General features: G+C 38.1%; 1 protein-coding gene and 1 long non-coding RNA gene across 3 annotated transcripts in view; one reads left to right on the top strand and one right to left on the bottom strand.

Moving 5' to 3' along the window:
• Window positions 1–4349: 4349 nt before the first annotated feature.
• LOC308670874 lies at window positions 4350–7485 on the top strand. Of its 2 annotated transcripts, XR_014027100.1 has the most exons (3): window positions 4350–5442; window positions 5812–5918; window positions 6406–7485. It is a non-coding gene; the product is annotated as an uncharacterized lncRNA (long non-coding RNA). The 2 variants fall into 2 exon arrangements; XR_014027101.1 differs by having other exon boundaries at window positions 4350–5918.
• Window positions 7486–11291: 3806 nt separating this feature from the next.
• The window catches only part of ZNF827 (zinc finger protein 827), a 127899-nt gene continuing 116932 nt past the window's right edge, over window positions 11292–22258 (bottom strand). The window contains exons 12-14 of the mRNA XM_081332652.1: window positions 21540–21731; window positions 21265–21442; window positions 11292–16602 (exon numbers count right to left, since the gene is read on the bottom strand). Coding sequence (XP_081188778.1) covers window positions 15807–16602; window positions 21265–21442; window positions 21540–21731 — 1166 coding nt within the window. The 3' untranslated portion in view covers window positions 11292–15806. The remainder of the gene's footprint in view (window positions 16603–21264; window positions 21443–21539; window positions 21732–22258) is intronic.

Genomic DNA, 22258 nt, shown 5'->3' with positions numbered 1-22258 from the left:
TGGTGTGTTGGGCTGTGGCACGCATGAGCAGCGGCACTGCGCAATGCTCCATGAGGCTTACTGCTGCAAACGCCACATGGCCTCCTGTTACAAGCGGCTGCAAGCGGCACAACAAATATCAGGGCATGGGAGGCCTGGCTGCAGTGGTCCTGAGGTAAGCAGGTTTGGGTCGCATGGGGCAGCTCCACTCTCTCACCCCTGCTTTAGCTTGATTTTTTCATGTGTGTCCACCCCACCTGATACAACCAGACAGTGGGACAGAGTGGGTGGGATCTTAACTAGGGCTTATTTTGGGGGTAGGTCTTATTTTCGGGGAAACCTTGTATGTACCTATTGATGGCTGATTTGTTTGAGTGCCAGGCTTCCTGGAATTCTTTAGAATTTTTGAACTTCACTTAGTCTAGGATGCTCACAGTTTTCTAGTTAAAAATATGGTTACATCAGTTCATAAGCTGTGCAGGTAAGGCATTTTCATCATATCTTCTGACTGCTAGCTGGTATTCATGCATGTACTCTGCCTGTCTGCCCTACACAGTGGTTATTACTGTACAGTCCTTAAACTGTATGTTGTAGATGAGTCCTTTTTTCTTCTTCTAGGGCAGGGGTAGGCAACCTCAGCTCTTTTATGACTCATGGACTTCAACTCCCAGAATTCCTGAGTCAGTTATGCTGACTCAGGAATTCTGGGAGTTGAAGTCCATGAGTCATAAAAGAGCTGAGGTTGCCTACCCCTGGTATAGCCAATAAAAATAAATTATCTTATGACTAAATGCACATTCCTAACATGTGCTGTAATGAAGATACAGCCTAACTTTCACCAGTTGTGTCACTGTATAAAAGGAGAAGCTTTTGGAAGAAAGCAGAAACTTCACCCCACATACTCAGGTCTGCTCAATTTACCAGACACTTTACACAGGGCATTTTCATACCATATTGAAAGTGGAGGTTTGTTACATAGACACATGTTAGTGGTACATGTTATTCATGTATCTTTACTTATTAATAAAGTCAGACTATCAATGCTGAAAAAAGTCACAAAAACCTTTTCCTGGCCGTTTGGTGAGCAGAGTAGTTTGAAACTGGACCACTTTCTTCGAGGTAAGCTTGCTTTCTTCTTCCCCAGAAAAAGAAATTAAATAATGCCAGAGAACCCTTTCATTGGCCAAAGTATTCCAGTTTTACTGGCTTAATGCTGATATAAAATTGCATAAGTTCTTCACTAGCTCAAATGACAGTAATTTAATACGCTACAGTATTGGTTTCTGGCCAAATTCTGATTAAAGTGATATTTATATAAAAAAGCATGGGTCTTTCCTCATCTTATGTATTTAACTTATTAACTGTTTTTAATCAAAAACTAGGCTGAAGTCATACAATATCAAATTAGAGTTATAGTTATGAATAGCTGCCATGCAATTATAAATGAGAGAGTATTGCCAATTTTTTGGAGAAGGTTGCTGCTGTTTTCGATTATTTCCATCTTGTCTACTGTAGCATTGTGGGCATAGTGTCAAATGTGTGAGAGAAAAACTTCAAGAAAAAACCATGCCCCACATTTCTACAGAAACCTTTAATATCCTTTAATATCTCTGTTCTTTTTCAGAATGTTTGCTTGAGGACAGTATAATATATTATTGAATTGCTGATTCAACAGCTCTCCAGACTGGATATTGTCCAGAATCAAGTCTTTACTGTTTAGCTGTTTAATGTCTCACTCCCCCCACCCAACGTTTCTGGTTACAATAAGGTATTCTTTTAATTCTATTGGGGCTTCTGGGTATATTCTTTTCTCTGGATTCAAAACTGTGTTTACATCTGTTCACAAGTCAAGGAGAAGATATATGCACAAAGAGAAGGATATACATTCTCCTCCTCCTTCATTCCTTAAGTTTCCCCTCTTTATCAAAAGGTATTATTAGTCTGTAGCAGACATGTCAAACTCGTGACGTCACGTAACATTGCGCAACATATCTGGACAGTTTTGCCATTGCCGGCAATGGGGTGGGTGCGGCTTTCGGATCAGTTTGCTACCTCTGGTCTATACAGATAGCTACAATATATAGTAATTCATATGTAAAATTAGCTCAGTACACTTCCTTTTAGTAATATAAATTATACCCTGTACAGTATAATAGACTAAATAAATTTTAAAATAGATATCATAAAATAAAATTGGTTAAATAAATTAAGACATCTCATTTTGTGTTTTCTCTAGAGTATTTTTAGTAAACCAGCTTCACAATCTTCCTGGACATTATGGAACTAGAAAAGGTACTGCAGAAATTAAAAATGATGAAATACAACAACCACTGTTTAAAGATATGAAAACTACACACACTCTCTCTCTCTCTCTCTCTCTCTCTCACACACACACACACACACACACACGGCCAGGCATGTCAACACTACCGTATTTTCCGGCGTATAAGACGACTGGGCGTATAAGACGACTCCCCCCCCCAACTTTTGAGGTGATTTTCATGGGTTAAAAAGTCGTCTTATACACTGGAAAATACGGTACCAATTTTATCTGTAAAAACGATCTATTTGTGCTGTTTCTTATAGGCAACACTGTCCCCCTCTGCCCCTCACCCAGTCTTAGCACCCCAATTAATCACCATAAGCTAACTTGTTCTGAGTGGAAGATGATATTAAAGCATACATTTTAATTAAAATATGAAAACAGAATAAAGTTAATCTAGCCATTATTTGGCAAAAGAAGAAAACTTTAGGAGCATATAAGAGACTAGAAGAGAAACATACATTAATTCAGTCTGAAAGATCAAGACTCCTACTTGTTAGATTTAAACACTTTTTAAGAAAACGTGCTGAAACTGCCCAATCATATTTGGACAAGCATTGATTCTGCAACATAGATATAATTAGAAAAAAGCAGGTATCTTCAGATTTTGATTGAAAATATGTCTCCCCCCACAAAAAGTAAAAAATAGCTTTAATGGTAAGGGACACGGGAAAGTCTTAAATGTTCATAAGTTTCCACCGCTGTTAAACTAGTGCCCATCCTTGTTATAAACTCTTCCTATAGCTTTCCTGGAGAGCATTTATAGAATTTTATACATGCTATATTCATCTTAAGAGCTAAAATACACTGGGTGCAAGAAATGCCATGCAAAACCTTAGCACATCACAACCCTCTTAATTTGCAAGTAATTTCTAATTTACTACAAGCCAAACCCACTTTTTCTTTCTTTTGTCTTTCCCCAAATGCATATCTACATTGATTGTGTGAACATATAATGTGCGTAAAGAAGGAGGGAGTGCAACAGGTAGCATAACTAATGAAGAATGGAAGCACAGGGAAATTGAAAATAGAGGTTCAAATAAAAAGGAGAAACGGTAGAATGTCTAAAATATTTTGCTGCTTGTAATGCGGCAGTACTGGTTTGCAGCCAATGTTTTGCAATTGAGAGTTAAATAACCCATAGCAGATGTGGGGAAAATCCTCTTGTAGTTGAGCTCAGTATTTCCCCCCATCCTCTTGAGGCATACTACATATCTTCTTAAAGGAAGAAAGACCTACAACAACACTGAATAGAAAAGGGAGGTGGCAAAGAATTAAGACAGTAATAAATGAAATAATTTTCATTGGATTATATTTCCATATTATCAATTAAGTCATTTTTTTCATTTGCAATTGATAATAAATTGAATCCCTCATGATTTGGCGGAAGTAAAGATAGAGATACTTCTGTGTTCCTATACTCTTAGTAAATGCAAGCTATCCCTTCCATTTTACAGATAAAATCTGGTGGTGGTGTAGAAATATTTTTCATTTCTAGTAATAATATATATTGCTTGTTTACATACCACTTTAAAGAAATATACCACGTTTCTCCTTACTGCAATACTTCGGTTGAGTTTATACATTGTATTCAACACTATTGTGTGATTAGCTATAGGTTGCTGAATAACCTTCCATTGTCTGGATTCACTCAGCATATTAAGCCATAGTTTACAGCAACGGTAGTATGTATTACTAAGTTATGTAAATCAGGCCTATTTTTTCCTGCACAGAAACAGAAATAAAACAGTGATTAGAGCACAAAGTATTTCAGTAAAATCACAGGGATGTTGTCTTTACTGTCCTATGGGATTTTAATGGTATATATTTTGAAAGCCAAACTGTTGGCACATCACGCCTGAGCTGTAGTAATGGGGACAGCCAGTAGATGGCAGCCAAAAAATTCAAAAATTGTGGTTTTGCTATCATTTAATGATCATTTAGATTTTTGCAACCCAGATCTGGTAACCCTAAACTGTGAAGCTTGGGTAACGGTCCTTTAGAAAGGTATGTCAATGTATTATTATTATTCCCCTTTAGAAATTTTTAGACTATGTTTTCTGTGTGGCTGAGATCTGATCTTTTGTACTGCATAACACAACACGATAATGAAAAAGGCATAGTATGTAATTCCTGGCATAAAAGGATGGGGACCATGTTCCTAGTGAGCCGCATTTCAAATTAAATTCTGACAAGAGAGAGGGTGTTTCAGCCAGGGTAATAATTATTGTTTTCTCTCTGTGAGGAGGAAGCTGAACATGGAAACAATGGAGAGTGTTTGCATTCAGTGTTCTGCTTTTTCAGCTTCAGCATTGCAGTTGTGATTCTTCTGAGAAAATGAGGAATGCAGGGCTTCTATTGAACCCGTCCTGTAAAAGGGGAATAAAGAACAACCCTGAGCATGTACAGAGTGAATGTTCTACATCACTAAGTAAACTGAATTGTCAGTGACTTCTTATACAGATATTTTAATATGTGTAGATTAACCAGATGCTGCACTAGTGCTGATCCTTTATTTTACAATCTAGGACAAAAAAAATCTCATATACTGATATATTGCATGCAGTGGCAGAAATAGATATTTTACTTAAAAATGATGCACTTTATAAATTTGAGTTTTAGAGTCTCACTATCATCTGTTTTGTTAAGTTGTGGGCTCTGGTGAGCAGGAATGAAGACACACAGCTGAGTACAGAGAAACTCATTCTTTTATTCAAGATGGAACTGTACTAGGACTTGGGGCGCACCCCGCCACAATATATAGCCAAACCCTATGGTAGCAACCGATCAGATTGAACCCGTGCTTGCCGCCCGAGGTTGACCAATTGCAGGACCGGAGACGCACGTGGTGTGGTACCAAAAGCCCAGTACATAACATGTTTCTTTCCTTTTTAGAAAAAAAACCCTTCTAGATTAAGCACAATGCAGTTGCTGCTGCATTTCCATTAGCATCACTTGAGGCAATTCAGAAGAGGATAAACTATGCCAGTTTAAAAAGTGAGCACACCAATGCATCTTGTTTGAGGTTTCTTTCTTCTATTTTCCAGGATAAAGTTGAAGTATTCGCAAGTTAAGGACCACGAAGAGACAGCTGGCTGACAGTTGATAACCTTTATTTCATGAGGAACCGGATGCTGACAGTGTGTTGGTGTAGCTCTTTTATACCCCAGCTGGCGGGCCTTTGTCCAATCCGCATAGCGTATTTTTCCCCGCTGCGGATGCTTGGTCCAATCAGCATTAGCCAGTTTGACAGCTTGGAGCTGTCAACGGCTTGACGCGCCTGCGTGGTAGCTGGCGGCCGCCTTGACAGCTGAGAGCTGTCAAGCTGCCACGCGTGCGCATTTGCTCTCGGCAGCTTTTGACAGCTGACAGCTGTCAAAAGCTGCCACGTGTGCTCTGACAGTGATTTTACCTCATAACTTTTACATATAACATATTATAACATAGTCTAACATCTCAACACATAACAAAAGTTTTCATTTTAAAGAATTATTTTTCATTCATGACAGGGAGCCAAACAAGGAACAACATCATTGTGCAGCCAGGATATGCTGAGGGGATGGCCTGCCACTGGAGAAACTCAGTTTCTGATAAATACAGACCCCTGCAGTCAAAGGTTCTTAAGATGATTTTTTTTTTGCTCTATATCAGTATTTTTTCAAACTTGGCAACTTTAAGATTTGTGGACTTAATATGTGTGAATTTCTGGTTGGTAAATTCTGGAAGCTGAAGTCCACACATCTTAAAGTTGCCACATTTCAACCTAGTCACCCACTGGCAAGGATCCTTATTACTTGACTGGTTTGTAGCGATCCTTAGACATCACTTAATTTACAAGTAACTTAAACTAATTTTGCCTGAAGTTTTATGAAGCATAGCTATAATGGGTCTGGGGGAAGGAGCAGGAGGTGCTCCTGCTTCTGTGTAGGGCTGAGTATTACAAGTATTACAAAGATACCAAAGGGCTAAGCAAATTTCAAAACTGTTTTTAATCAGTGTAAAAAGTCCAGGCATCCTATATTGTCTTATATGTTTTGAATTCCACGGGATAGTTACAGTTCAAGTTGAAAACTGAACAGTACCTTCTTTCTCTTCTCTTGCAGCTGTTGGAAATGGAGAAGTGAATAAATCTCAATCTTGACTATGTACTTATCTCAGTGCCAAGACCAGAGTGAATGCTTGTTTACTTTCTTGAATTAGTTACTGACTTTTGGAGAAAGAGGATTTAGAGAAGGATGATGTAGGAATGGTATAAATTGTTCTCTGTGAAACGTGCTTTCTATGATATCCCCAAATGGAATTTGTTTACTCGAGGAAAAATGACAGATATAATAAAAATAGACAAAGTAGCACTTCTTACACATACACACATCACTGTTTAGGCCAAATTTAATTTACAGACCCCATTTATGTATGAAGGACCATGTGACTGCAACTCTCCATGATTGTGGAGTAATGTCCTCTTGCTCCATATATGGTGGCAGGGACATTCAGCTTTTCCCACTTTGGAGGGGAAGATTCCTCTCCCAGCTTCTATGGAAAGGATGGGAAAAACAGAAATACCATATCAAATCTCCTTAGGCAGATTTTTCCAACATGAGCCTTCATGCTTATTGGGGATTTGGGACTTATAGTTTCCATGCCTCCTGCCAGTACAAAAATAGATAAGGCCTTTAGGTCCCTTGGTCACTAATTGAATAAAAGGAGACAATACAGTTGTATCAATAGGAAAGTCAGAGGTCGCTGCCTGTATCCTCCAAATGTGAAGGTGGTTCCAGAAGCTCTACTATTCACAGGTATTCAGGATGGCCAAACTCTCCTTCATTAATCAAGGAGAACAAAATTACCTGACATTACATGGTGAGCACTCTAACGTGGATGAAGATGCATAGGTGGGGGTAAGAAGGCCCATTCTATCTCCATAATCTCTCCTCTATACCCCTATATGGCCAGGTTACAGAAAGAAAACATTTTAAAATGTCTTTTTAAGTAACATGAAATAAAGGATATCTACTTGATGCTTCTGTTTCACTGCCTGGTTAAACAAATAAATTAAAAATATGAATGTATTTATTTGATTTGTATTACAGGCATAACATTCAGCAACCTAGTGCAGATTAAGCAAAATGAAGGTTACATATTTTTGTTGTGTGTCTTTGTTTAAATAAAGAAGTGTAAAGATTTGTCCCTATATTTGTCACTTGGCCTCAACTATGATTTTCTCTGTGAATGCTTCAGTCAAAGAAATCCCTTTTTGCAGTTAAATGCCCTTTCTGGCACTAAAAAAACCTGAATAACCATATTTGGTGTGGCTTCTTGGGTCTGGTTGATGTAAAATGCAAAATATGTCTACATGTGGGGAAACTTAGGGGGAAGAGTTGATTGAAGAGACAAAGAACAGAGTAAGTGGTGTATGAGGAGGGAAAGCAATAGAGGAGAAACTGGCTTCTAGACAGCATTAAGTAGGGATGCAAATACTTGGAAAAGAATTTGGAAGAAGACTTTCAGACCTTGCTTGAGCCCATTTCTTTTATTGTTATATCACCAACTTTCACAGGCTTTTATGTGAGTCTGATTTTTTTTAAAAAAACATTGCTAGCCATGTTAACTTTAATTGGCATATTCCTTAAAATAACAGCAACTTTTTTTTCTAAATTCCTGCCAGCAGACCGATTGTAATGAACAGCAGAGAAATATTGTGTCCAAACTCACTTTCTGAATCACTTTCATAGCATACAGAGCAAGAGTAGTTAAATTGTGATCTTCTAGGTGTTGCTAAACTGCAATTCTTCACATTTCTTTACACTTGTCATGCTGATTCAGCTGTTGGGAGTGCAGTTCAGGCTACTTCTGCAGGACCATAGGATCTTAATCTCCAATGTACAGTAACATGCAGTGGCACATTGTCAGTGCCTTTTCAAGGAAACTGAGTGGAAGACAGCCCAAGAATACCTGTAAAAAAATCCCATGAAAAATTCCTTTGGAGGAAGGATCATTGGGTTAACAGTCAGCTTGAGAACTCTGGATTTAAAAACTGGTATGCTAATCTTCCTTGAAAGCTAATAAAAAATTCTTTTTTTAGAAAATTATCTAATAATAAAAACATGTGAATATGCTAAGAGAGGTAATAGAATTATCTGAAATCTTACTGTGATTCAGTTTAGGAAATCCTAGGCGTCAAAGTAAAAAAAGAGGACTTGTGAGAGATGCACATGATAGCAAGCAAAAACCCACTTACCCATAAGTGAGGTTGAGAAAGTCTATGCAACTCCTGATTTCACAGCTCAAGATAAACATTCAGAAGGGAAGTTCATATATTGCATGGGTTCTTGCAAGTATACAGTAAATCTCTTATTTTATAATCCCTGTGTTGCGCAAATGCAAATCAGGTTCCATCATGTATTCACAAAGCTAGATGGATTGCATGAATGAGAAAAAAATTTGCATGACAATGATGTCAGTGGTAAGTTAGAAATAAAGGAATAAAGGGGCCAAAGATCTAAGATTTATTGGCCCTGATGCATTGTTTTAAGATCCAAAAGTAAATGCAAGTGTAGTTGTTCAATTGTCCAGTTCCTATTATTGTGCACAATTCAGAGCTCTATCAGCATGCAAAAACTCTCTCACTGCTTTGTTTTCCCTTAAAAGTGTTTAGCATCAATGCTATACTTCAGTTTTGCGTGGAGATGAGGCCAGCTATTGCCATCAAGAAAGATTAGACAAGCAATATAAACTGTTAAAAACCATTAAAACCCACTTTACTTTTTCTCTTCCCATGCAAAGAAAAGAGGTGGGGAGAAAATGGGGGAACAGGTCACTTTTTCCCATTCCCTCTCTAGCCATGGTTGGCAGGATGAGCAGGGAACAGGGGGCAGAAGGCAGGAGAGAAATGAGAATGGAACAGCTCCTTTGGTGCCAAACTCCTAATCCCACAGAATGGACACTCCAGTCTCCATGGACACTCCATGTCTTCTGTTGCCAGCTACTGGTGCCAAAGAAGGCACTTCCCATTCCACTCCTATTTTGCTTCCTTGCTAAAGCATAATTGCTTTGGGAAGTGTGGCCAGCCCTTTCAATAAGCCAGCAGAGTTTTCTGTTGGCTCCTGCACTGCATAGCAGCATTTTCATGCTACCACGCTGAAGAACCCTAGGGATGCATATTTAGACAAAGTAGAAATCAATTCCACTGACAGGATCAATAAACTTTTAGAAACCATAATATTCTAGGAAGGAAGCACCACAAATAGATGTAAAACTCAACAAACCCTAGTTTTACTGACATCCTCCCCCACCCCATATCTGTATCAAATAAGAATAGTGTGATAGCATTAATGATTAGACTAAAGCTATTCTTCAACAAGCTAGACAGTATTTGCCATCAACCTTTGTCAGGTCTCCAGAAACTCAAGTTTATAAGCCAGGAATGCCTCCATAGTTCATGGAATCATGTAGGCAAATTAGACTTTAAAATTATCTCAGCTGTTTGGACTGCTAGAGTTAATATCCAATAAAATATAATTTGTGACCCATTTCCAATTCTCAGATTACACCAGACTCATTCTTAGTGTTATCCATTACTGCAAGGTTAATGACAGATCTCTTGCCCTTACAGTGTTAGATATACATAAAGCCTTGAACGGATTTCATCAGGGGTTTGTTTTAAAATCGAAACTAACAGGAAAAAAAGAATATGAATCATTAAAACCATCTTTTTGTATGTACCAAATCTTGACAGCTACAATTAAGGTTAATAGAGTTGATTAAAAAAAGGCACTACACAAGAGTGCTCATTTGTTCTTGCTGCTTTTATTCTACCAATGGAATCTCTAGCAAAAATATGCCTGAAAAATATAAACTTGCAGGATTCAGTTCAGAAGAGAGGAATTTCTAGTCTTCAGATTGTGTAGAACTACAACTCCCAGCAGCTTCTGAAAAGATAAAAACCTGAAAGAATAAATAAAAGATGTCTTCTCCTTTTCAGGAAGCTCCCCCTAGAAGGGGAAAACCACCTCCAGAATGGCTTGTTGGTGTTTGATTTTTCTGACTTCCCCTGCTTCTGTTTGTTCCCTGTATACTGTAGCAAGATCAAGCCAATGTTCCATTTATCATTGCAGGACCTGAACTCTTGGAGAAGAATTTCTCCTTATTCACTACACTCCCTATTTCATGGAAACCCAAGAAAAAAAGGAGACTCTAAAATTTGCCTTATACTCATAGGTTTATAGAAATAAATCCTCCAGTCGTATCTTTAAGAAATATTCTTGCAGGATTGTATCCTACATAAAGTGATGTAAACAAAAAATAATACGTACAATGTGAAAAGTCAGGTGATCCTAAATTCAGAGTTTCTTTTAGACACATTTTGAATTTGGGATATTTGCAAGGAACATTCTCAGCCAAAGACAGCTATTATGGGTGTAGCCAGTCACACCATTTACTTTCGCCATAGGGCAGACTGGTTAGTTTGTTCCCTACCATCCTGTTCTATTGGCCAGGTGAGTCTTTTTTCTAGTAAAAACACTATAGTACTATTTTTATTTTCTAAGGATGCATCAGGGCCTATGTAGGGCCAGAACAAATAAAGGTTGTTTGGAGCTTGGCACTTTCTTTTGCACCATGCTAAAAAAAACACCCCTATTCAGGTAGAGAATAGAGCTTGGTGGACAGGTGCCAAAAGAGGTACCAGCAGGCAACATTGGTCATTTAGTTATACTACTCTCTACGGCTTCATTCTGATCTACCCCCCTCAGATATCCTCTGCTGCCCAGTGACATTCAAAGAACAGGACTTTATAGATTAAATTGTGCATAAAATTAAAAATAACAGAGCTAGATAGCTACAGCCTTCACTAATCTACTCTGATCTGAACAACTGATCTGAGTTGGAAGCATAAGTACAACTTTGTCATGGAATGTAGAATAAGACTCTATACATGTAAATAATAAAACAATGCTGAAAGAAATACAAAGCTGGTGGCAGAGTATAGACAACTTTGTTTTAATTTGATTATATATACTTCCAAACTGGATACACTAGAAATTGGCAATGCAACGTAAGATGCAGAGAAATATACTAATTACTGTCAAAATGACCCTGTACAGCCTTATAATGCAAAAAAAGCTTTATACATTACAAATTTCCATTAATGTACATGAACCTTGACAGTGTGATATTTGAATATGATACAGCAAGTTAAAAGAAAAAGGGAAAGCAAGAAAGGTGCTGAGAATCTAACCAATTGAAAACAAGAAGCCAGACTATTTTAAGGAGTGCATAGTGGGGAAAAACAGGTACAAAGTGAACTGTTGATACAAACATTACGTTTTTTTTAACAAGCAAAAGGTTATTAGTGAGCATTCCTAGTTTTTGCGTCAAACAGCAAACCAATTCTTGGGTATGCAAGGGCTGATAAATATTGTATATTTTTTCTTAAAAAAATAAAAACAGCTCAAATTCTTTTTTTCCATCTTAAACAGAAACAATGCATAATTAACTTTCCAGAAATAATTCAGTGGTCAAAGTGCTAAATAAAGCTGCCCAATTATATTAAGCATTACAATGACAAATACAAAAGGAAACTGGTTAAACCCAAGGCATTACAGTATGCTTATAGCATCATAATACTCTCATTCCTTGAAATCCCCTATGTATATTGCACTATTTGGTTTACAGAAAAAAATGTTTATAACATTCCTATGCATGCGTAGCTTACTTGCTGACACAATACTTTTTTTTTCTTTTTTGTAGGGTCACTGGTTTTTTTGGAGGTTATCTTAAAACACCTTGAATATATGTAACTAACTGCAATAGCCACTTGTAGGAAGAAATCTCCATTATTTTTGCCACAAATTGTTAGCATTCTAAATCATTATGCTCCCTAAGGAGTGTGGCATTAACTTTATTTCTTCCAAAATCATCAGTTGAAGAGATTTATGAAGCTTATACCGTTAATGGCAACTGTAGCTGAATAATTGCTTCAAGGTTACTCCCAAAACAAGTTTCAGAAACCTCCAGAGCTTAGGTTGCTTCAGTCTGGTACCCTCCACATGAACTGATGCATAACTTTAATCATGGCCAAAGTATGCTGTCTGGGATGGAGGAAAGCTGTAATCCAACATGCATGGAAGGTACTGGGTTGGAGAAGGTCGGATTAGATAATTGAGATCAAACTTTCATTCACTATTTGGCAATGCTGTTGCAGCCACATTCTGGGTAACAGAAATTGGCCAGATCATTCATTTATTGCAAAATCCCACTTGTACTATTAGAACATTACTGTTACATAGCTGGATCTGCCACTGCTCTACTCCCATGTGACAGAGTATTATATAGCTTTCACATCCCAGATCACACCCCATTCTTTACTAGTCTTCTGTTGCCAGGCTTCAGGACTCATGAGGTTAGGGTGTACAGGAGCCCTATTCCCCAAGATGTGCACCACTGGAAACAAGTAAAGGAGGGGACGATTAATGACCCTTTTCCCATGACACTTATCTGGCCAACAGGGTTAACTTATGGATTAACTGAGATAGCAACCAGACACAAGCGACTTAAAACTAGCCATAAACAAGTTTGCAAAGAACTAAATTAAATCCCTCTGGTTAGCCATGTCGCCACTGACCATGTGGTTAATTAACACTGATCCTGCCTTGGATAGAGATGAAATTCTAGAGAGGCTTGTGAAGGTTTCCCCCCCCCCTAGACATTCCATCTATATGGCAGATTTGGTTTCCACCCTGCGACTGAATAGCAGAAAAAGGACTAATAATGGGGTAAGAACACCCTTCTTGAAATTTAATTCTTCACTCTGATGTAGGGTGAAAAAAAAGGAAAAGCAGAAAATAATAGTCTTCTGGCCGCTCAACAGCAGCAGAATTTTAAACATTGGCTCTCAGCCCATGGACCGATCCACCGACAATGGAGTATAACTTGGTGCATGGGTGAGGTTAATCATGTCATGGGAACAGGATCAGAAACTCAGCCTTCCTCTATTTTATGTCTTCAGCGTGCATTGGCAGAGTCTGCACCATCAAGCAGACTCTGCCAGCACAATGAACGGCTGGGGAAGGCTCCAAGAAGTGATGCCGACTATTGCATAGTCAGTTAGTTCAGCACATTACACCAACCTTATCTTAATCATCCTTTTGATGAAGTTTACAAAATTTCTAAGTGTTTTTGTCAGAATTTAGTGCAATAAACAGGGCCCCAAAAAGAGATTTAAAACAATGACTTATTTTACCGTAACAGTTAGCCAAATAAGTCCATGTGTTGGTTAAACTTCTTTGTGAACTTTCATTATTTTGACTATGCTTATGTTATTTCAGTGTTATAAATGGCTGGTATTTAGGCTTTTCCCTTCCTTGTTCTCTGTTGTAAAATCTTTGAATACCCCCCTCCCCCATATTTCTTTAGTGGGGAATTTATGGTAGTGATTTATAATAAATGTTCAGTGCATGGGCATTAAAAAAAATCTTAGGAAATGTTAATATTTAGATCAATCATTAGGAATGCAACATTTGCTTCTACTGCAATAAAGTGCAATATTTATGTCATTTTAATGACTAAAAATAAGAGCCTTAAGAAAATATAAAGTTACCTTCCTAGAAGAGTATACTTGAGTAAGCATTAGCAAATGTTATAAAGAAATACAAATAACATGAAGGGGATAGAACACAAAGTTGCCAATATAGCTGAATAGTTGGACATATAAAAGAGAATTCTATCATTAAACAGCACCTTTTTCTCCTTCCATTTGAAAGAACTTGCACGATATTTTTCAGTTAAAAAAAAGAAACATTATCTTTGATATGTTTCTTACTTTTACTTTTTTTTGCTAGTGAGAAACATACTAGTGCAAGACTCAACCACTGTGCAAAACCTGCCTTTATTTAATCTGAGCCCTATTGCCCAGAGTTTTAAGAAATCCTTCCTTTTAAAAATTCCTTCTTATGGGTTTAATCACTTCTAAATGTGCATCCTTGCCCTCACAAACCAAGCTAACCCACTGCGTTCAGACCAACTGAGAATGTGTAGATGTGATTTTGTGGTCTGAGGGCTGTTTGCTATATTTTTGTGTAAGTCGCCTTGCATCAAATTTGAACAGTGTTATTTTCGAATCATATTTTTCTTTGTTGACTAGAAGAAGCGAGTTGACAAAATGATCAGGTTTCTGTCTCCAGTTATCTGATCAAGGTAAGCAGCAATTTAAATGTAATGTATATGTCCAGTCTAAAACAAATGCCTTATCATATGTACCTTGCTATTGGGTATTTGTATCCAAAATTATTTTTAAAAAGGACCAAGTCACATGAATGTAACCAATCAATCAATTGGGGGCATGAATGCAACACACTTGTTGTTTATAAATCTAGTTGCCTTCTCATACATCACTCTTATGTATTCGGGACTGCTTTAAACATTATCTTTTTTCATTCATAGAGATAATCACATTGACAGTATTATTTCAAAGGTAATAGGAGTGTTTTTTGTTTTGCTGGGAAGGGTCAGAACATGAATAAATCCACAGAGCAGCAGGTATGAAAACATGGCTACCCAAGTGTGTACACAGAGAAAAGCCCTTCATATTACAGGTGTACATGCACGGCCATACAGAATATCTCCATGTAGGAAAAAAGTTATCATAGGAAATAGCATCACCTTGCAAGGCTAAAGTAATTTCCCCTCTTCTGCTTTTGCCCTGATCATCAAACTCTTTAAGATGTGAGACTAACCTAGCCGCTATAACGTAGCAAATTCCCAGCAGGACTGACTGCCATGCTAGTTCTTCTTGATTGCTGTTCTTACATTCTATAACAGCAGTAAAAGAGAAGCAGGCAAGGTGAGCAAGCATGGACTGTAATGTTTTACAGGGGTGGGGCTACAGCTCAGTGGTAGAGCACATGCTTTGTACGTATAAAGATCCCAGATTCAGTCACCAGCATCTCTAGTTAAGAAATCTCAGGAAACAGCTGCTAGAAATGACTTCTATCCAAGACCCTGGAGAAGAGGTGTCAATCGTAACAGACAATACTGGGCTTGATGGACTGTCTGATGCAGCATAAGGCAGCTTAAGTTCATATTAAATAAGCCAGTACAAAAGGATGTGCAAAAGCAATGCCATGGCACACAGACTCTTTTTTTTTTAAATGCTCAGATTCGCAACCCAAAGTCAAATGCATCAAAGGGTCATCTTAGCTAGTGCTGACTGCCATTAAGGACACTCTCGTTCAGCTTAAAAGAGACAAAATGTTTCTCAGGTGAGAGTACAGAAACATGCCTCTGAAAATAGAAATATGTAGGAGGTCATCTGTCTGAAGGTTTAACAAAGCAGCCTTCATGGCCATGTATTAAGGAGACACTTGGAGCCATTTTCTTTACTGTGTCTTACTCCTAATGATATATTGTACAACTGGTTGGGCAGCCAAACTCTTGGATCTATGGTTTGAAATAAAATCTGCTTGGAGTCTGGTGGGTGTGGAGGATTTTTGGTACAGAGGAGGCTGTCCTAGAGAGCTTCTGCTCTTTCTGTTAGTCCGAGATAGGCAAGGAAGGAGTGTTTTGGCGAAGTGTCATCCAGACGTAGGGTCTGTGATTGAGGTGAATGGAATGTGATTTCAAAGTGGTTTTTTGGGAAAAACATGGTCAAGGGAATGAGGTGGGCAAACTCAGAGTTCCGGTATTTATCAAAGCACAGGGAAGTGCCGTTTACGGTCAAGGACCTCAGCTCTGCCCGGCCACTTTGAGCAGCTGACATGGCCACTGTCTGTAGAGCATGGGAGGCTGACATCACTGAGAGAGGCGACAAGAGGCTGCGGGAACTGTTGGCCACGAGTAGGGGCCTGGCTTCCTTAGAATTCACACCCTGCCCTTTTTTCTCCTCTTCAGAGCAGTCACCATTTTGATGTTTCTTCACATGGCGGCTGAAGACAAATGGGTGAGTGGTCTTGAAGAGGCACTCTTCACAGCTGAAGGTCTGCCGGGGCGCATGCTTGAGTTTCTTGTGCAGGTTGAGATTGTCTTTGCGTTTGCAGCTGTAGTTGCACTGGTCACAGTGAAAAGGGCGTTCCCCTGTATGCACACGCACATGCTCTATCAGCTTGTTGGCAGTCTTTGAAAGATAGCCACACTGATCGCACTTGTAGTGGTTGCCAAGGCGATGCTCTCGAACATGCATTTCCAGCTCGAGCTGATTGGCTTTCACTGCTTGGCAGATCCGGCACTTGTACTCCATTTTGTAGTGGGTTTTCAAATGGCATTCCATTGCTGCTGGACGGTTTGTGGAATAAATGCAGAAGGGACACCTGTCAAAATGCAAAATATAGATTGATACATGGATCTAGAACAGCCGGGAGCAACCTATACCCCATATAGAGTTCCCAGAACCCTTTAGTGTCCCTCAGAGTAGGCAGGGCTGATTTCTATAGCATGTTTTTAGTTTCTTTAGGGATGACAAATTTGGTGGTTAAGGTTTTGCAGAAATTTAAGCCACTCACTTCACTATTTCACTCTTCTCTCTGTACAATCAGGCGGGGACAGATGAGGAAAAAAGCTTGCTATAAGGCCCCAATGGGTCAAGTTCCAAATGATCAAACAAGGACAAAATGAAGATTATATATTTCACTGTCCTCCCCAAATGTCTGAATGGGCTACGATTCACTTCAGTTGTTCATATCATGATGTCACTGACCAAATCCCTTGGAAGCTTCATGGGGGGAGGGGTAAAGTGCAAGCCTTAGCCATAACCTACGGACCCTGCATATTTTTTTAATCATTTTTCAAACTATTGTCATTTTTTTCTTTTTCAGCAACTGACTACACAGAAAATGGGAAGATTTATCCAAAGACACATTTTAAATTACAATATTGTAATTATATCAATTACAATATTGATATAACAGAATGTAAAGTATGAATGAAGCTTTTAATTTAGCTTTAGTCTAATGATTAACGTTGTTATTAATAAATAAATATTTACTGAGTTTGGTGCAAACTCAAGAAAACATATTGCTACTTCAGGTTTACTCCACTGCAATGTCTATCTCCCAACTTGCTTTTAAAATTTTTACCTTTACAGAGGCCACCTCTCTCCTTCTATCTTAAAAATCAAACCTTATAGATTGTTTGTCTCAATAGGATGATATAATTATTTCTATGGTAACCTTGCCCCTCAATGCCTCTTGGAGAAAAGAGTTCTTTTCCAGATAAGCCACTGCAGGCAAGAAGACCAGAAAGTGCTGTATTTCAGTGACTTTGGCACAAAAGAAGCAAATGCCACTGCAAAACTCAAATTAAATAGCAAGTGAACTGTGGGTTGAGCTTGTAAGAGAGACGTCAGGAGAATGCCAGATGCTTTTTTAAAATGCCAAGTAATATTTAAAATTAAACAGTAGGTGCTAAAGCAGCAAAGTCTTCTATGACTTGCTGGTTGGCAGCAGCTGGCAAAACAAAGGGCAATCCTGATGGCCACAACAGGGACACAATCTGCCACTCCTTCCAACCTGCTGGTTGAGCCACAGGACTCATGCGGCATGGGCTCCTTATGGGCTCAAATTCCAGATTTTGTTTAATCTTTTTTTCTCTGTTACTGTGCTGCCTGGAGCGATTATTTTCTCCTCTTGTATGACATGGACTTTCTGGGGCTGCTTAACAGGTATGTTCAGCAATTCAAACTTAAAGGCAAAAAGAACCATTGGAAAATGCTTACGAGCAGCATCTGTCTGCCTTCCTAAACATCACTCCAGCAAACCCCAAGAAAAGAGAGGGGCTACGCTATACATCTTCACACTCCAAAGGATCTCCTTGCCTCCCATCCCAGAGGGATGCTTAACTTATATTGCTGAACACACAAAATCACAATACAAGAACACACAGAACGTACTCATGTAGATGGATGAATCCTTTTCATCCGCTACATTTTTTCAATTTAAAGACAAGAGGGGTGAGGGCCAGAAATTATTCCTGGATCAAACCTTTTCTGCAAAATGTTCTCCCACTTCAAGCATATTTGGTAGTTTAAAGTTGCACCTTATTTTCAGGAGAACAATCTTAAAAATTGAGAATCTGATAGGCAGTAAGTATAAATAAGCAATTGCAACATCCTACCACTTTCCCCAGTATTCCAGTACAGTATTTTCTCTATACATCAAAATATTTTAATTTCTTTAAATGTACTGTTAAAACTTCATAAAGTAGTGTAGATTTAACTTTATTCACATCAGATAATGCAGCCCAAGTACTTTTGCAAAGTACAGAGAGATAAATAGGCTAATTGGAATAGTAATTGCTTGTAGTCTGCATATAGTCACCCTGATTCAGCAGCAGATAAATCCATTTCACAGGGTGCATTAACTACTTTTTGAACTTGATACTGACTTTGATCATACACCACCCTCACCCTCCAAAAATGCCTGCTCATTACTAGGCTCCCATTGCTTTTAATATGCCCCTGCAATTTCCTGGCAGTTTCTGGAGGGTACTTAAATATTCAACCCATTCTGCCATGTGATTCTTTTCCTCTTGTACACATCTGTGTGCAGAAGAAAGTGCTTTCCTGTGCTGTTTTTAGTAACTCCGTTTGTTTTTGCAACTCCATTTGAGAAACCAAACTTTTGCTATGTCCCTGCCTCTGCAAAAAGGTGAGATTTACACAGGCTATGCTAAACACTCTGTTAGCGACTATTACAAATCCAGTGGAGAAGACTGTGGCAGAACTCTCTGGCTTCTGTGTAGGGGACAGTCATCGCATCCACGAATGCTAATCATTTCAATGCTTTGAGAAATTTTAAAAGCAGTACTCTATATTTCACAATGAAAGAAGTGCTTCATGAATGACACTATTTGATTCTAAACCTTGAAAGGAACAATTCTAAACTTTTACAGGAAGAAGTTAAAAGTCACTGAAACTCTTTTGGAGGAAACACTTAGACCAGGTGTGTCCAACCTTGGCGGCTTTAAGACTGTGGACTTCAATTCCCAGAAGCCACATTGATTGGGGAATTCTGGGAGTTGAAGTCCACTGGTCTTAAAGTTGCCAAGATTGGGCACCTTAACTTTCTCTGCAATGAGCTTGTGCAATAACCTTCTGCTTTTGATAAACACTTTTTTGAGAGGTTGTTTGCTTTTTGAGGTATGTACTCTTTTATCAGCTACACCTGTCTGCTTTTACTAGATTCACTTTTTTCTTTGAAATTATTGTATTTATTGAATTGTTGTTGGTTGCACTGAGTCCTAGAAGGCCAAAAGATTTATTTTTATATCAATAAATATAAAAAGTGGTAAAAAAATCACACAGAGGGCTCTGCTCTGCAGTGGTAGCAAATTGTACTATCGTCATTGGTTGTATATTTCTGTACCAATGTGGGCAAGGGTTGCTACAGTAGGATAATTGTACAAAAGAACTGTTAGGTATGTACGTAATCTGCTGCTGACACCAACAGAATTTCAACATGTTAACTATTATCCATAACTAAAGCCACAGCCTTGGAAATACCTTCCTTTTGAGTAGTATTAATATTTTTGAATTAGTGGTGTTCAAGAAACCATCACTGACAATTTATTATTATCATTATTATTGATCATTTAAATTTTATTGCATATTGATTTGTGGTTTGCCATCTAAAGTATGTACAAATTGGGGCAGTCTTTAAATACTGTTACATAAAAATATAAATAATACAAATTTAGTGAGGCCCCAACTATTAGTTGAATAGAGTAAGACTTACAAATATGAGAAGACTTACTTCTCAGAAATACTTGCATTAGATTATTAGTGACTTTTAATAGTGTAATGAAGTTAACAGTTTAGAGGTAATAGTAAATACTGAAAATATTTTACCATACGTTATCATGTGGAAGTTCTAAAATGTTACAGATGTAAACATGTGGGATGTGCAATGCTTTTGATTCTATTAGGAAAGCTTTGATAAGCAGTAAAGTTTTTGTAACTCATAAAAAGAGTCAACAAAGATACAGCTGCTTTAATGAATCAGAGAAGGCTGCATTCATGCTTTCACACATTCAAGAGTACCTGTTCCCAATCATATCTGATAAACATATAATTGAATATTAATATTTTAATCCAGTGATCTGCTACTACTGATGGCATGTGCCTACTCCATTTAGAATCAGATTACCACATGGCAGTAACATTTGTGTTTTTATTAGGCTGAAAACAATAGCTTAAAAGACTTCTAATGTAAATTGAAGCCATCATTGGTAACTGATGTTAAAAAGTATCAAATAAGTCATTATTAAGTCAACCTAGCACCCTCTAGATACATTGGGACTACATCCCAGAATTCCCACCTAACACAGTAACATACACAGTAATGTAACATACCTCTGTTAACATACCATAAAGACCTACCAGCAGTAGATAATATTTACATATCAGCAATAATCCATTTAGTATATTTGTCTATATTTCTTTGAATTAGAGTTAGTTTTGCAACTGTTAATGTCATTATCATAAGACAATGTTTAAGAATTTTCATATATCTGGAAATGTATTAGTACCAGTCTGAGCCTTTGGAACTATTTTAGTTACAGAGACACCAAACATTTATGCCACTGTTGGTAAAAAATAAATCAGTAGTGCTCAATACTGTTATTTTTGTTTAGTGTAGCATTAGTGCACCTAAGAGACCAGATGAGTTTGTTTTCTAGTAGCCACTAGGTAACATGTGGTATTTCAAATGGCACTAAACTATGACTCCCACCATCAGCATTAACCATATTCCCTTGGGATAGTGAGAGATATAATTCAGCAACATCTGAAGTGCCACACATTGCCATATGTTGCCTATTCCTGATTTACAGCATCTTCAATTTGTTCTTCATAATAAGCTCTCTGGCTTTATCTCCCCCAACATTTCTATGTTCTCCCATGCAAGTATCTCTGTTTCTACTTCCACAGTGATCAAGGTACTTAACACAGTAAAAGTTTGTGTACTTGCTTTCCTTACTTGAGCCCACCAGTGGGGACAGTATGGCATTTCTTGTGCTCCAGTAATTGCTCAGGAGTCTTCATGAACTTGTGGCACACATCACATTCAAACATCCGTGTAATCAGGTGGATTTGCAAATGGCGCTCAAACATGGTTTTTGTTTTGCAGACAAAGTTACAGAAAACACATTCAAAACCTGCAGAAGGAAATTACAGACACTATTACCTAAGTCACGCACGACAGCCTTGAGAAAGTGGATGGAGTCACTTTGCATTCCTTCGCCAACTTTTTACCTTTCTCTGATTTTTCTTCCGCATTTAATAGAGTCTGACTACCAGGCACTACGGAAATAACTAGCAGGTTATTGGGTCCCTTGGGTTTGGGGCTGATATCTGCATCTTCTTTACTATTGGCAGAATCACTAAGTGCTGACAAGGAAGAAGAAGAAGGACTGGTTGAATCACTGGGTGTTTTCCTTTCTTCACCTACAAAAAAAAATCAAGGAATCAATGATAAACATTAACCTGCTTATTGAAATCAGCATGCAAGCAATTCAGCTCAGAGATCCATACATAGAAGCATCTTTCTTTGTGCATCCCTACGCTGATTGGGTTAAATGCAGCCTTCTCTTTAATTAATTAAGCTAAACAAATTTAAGATTTCCTGAGTACAACTGTATTTCCTTCTAACTGAGATTAAGCACTTCAAGCTATTACTGTACTCTCATCTCTCTTAGTAAACTGAATGGTTTAATCTATCTTTACAATCCTTCCCACAGCCTCTGGAAAAGGTCAATTGATTTAAATACCAAACCAAACAGATTATGGATGGGTGGTGGACATTGGTAGATGCTGGTTTATGTCCTCCTACTACCAGCTGGAAAGTTGAAGAGTAGGTGCTCTGCAAAAGACATTTGCATTTTAAGGAAGTAAAAAAATGAATAAGTTGACCAAGTCAAATGGCCCTGTTTAATAGCATGCTTCTATGTTACATGGCTTCTGTTGGGTTAGGT

This window comes from Vipera berus (genome assembly GCF_964194415.1).
Source record: "Vipera berus genome assembly, chromosome: 7".
NCBI classification, from domain to species: Eukaryota; Metazoa; Chordata; class Lepidosauria; order Squamata; family Viperidae; genus Vipera; species Vipera berus.
This window is presented reverse-complemented; position numbering and strand designations above follow the sequence as displayed.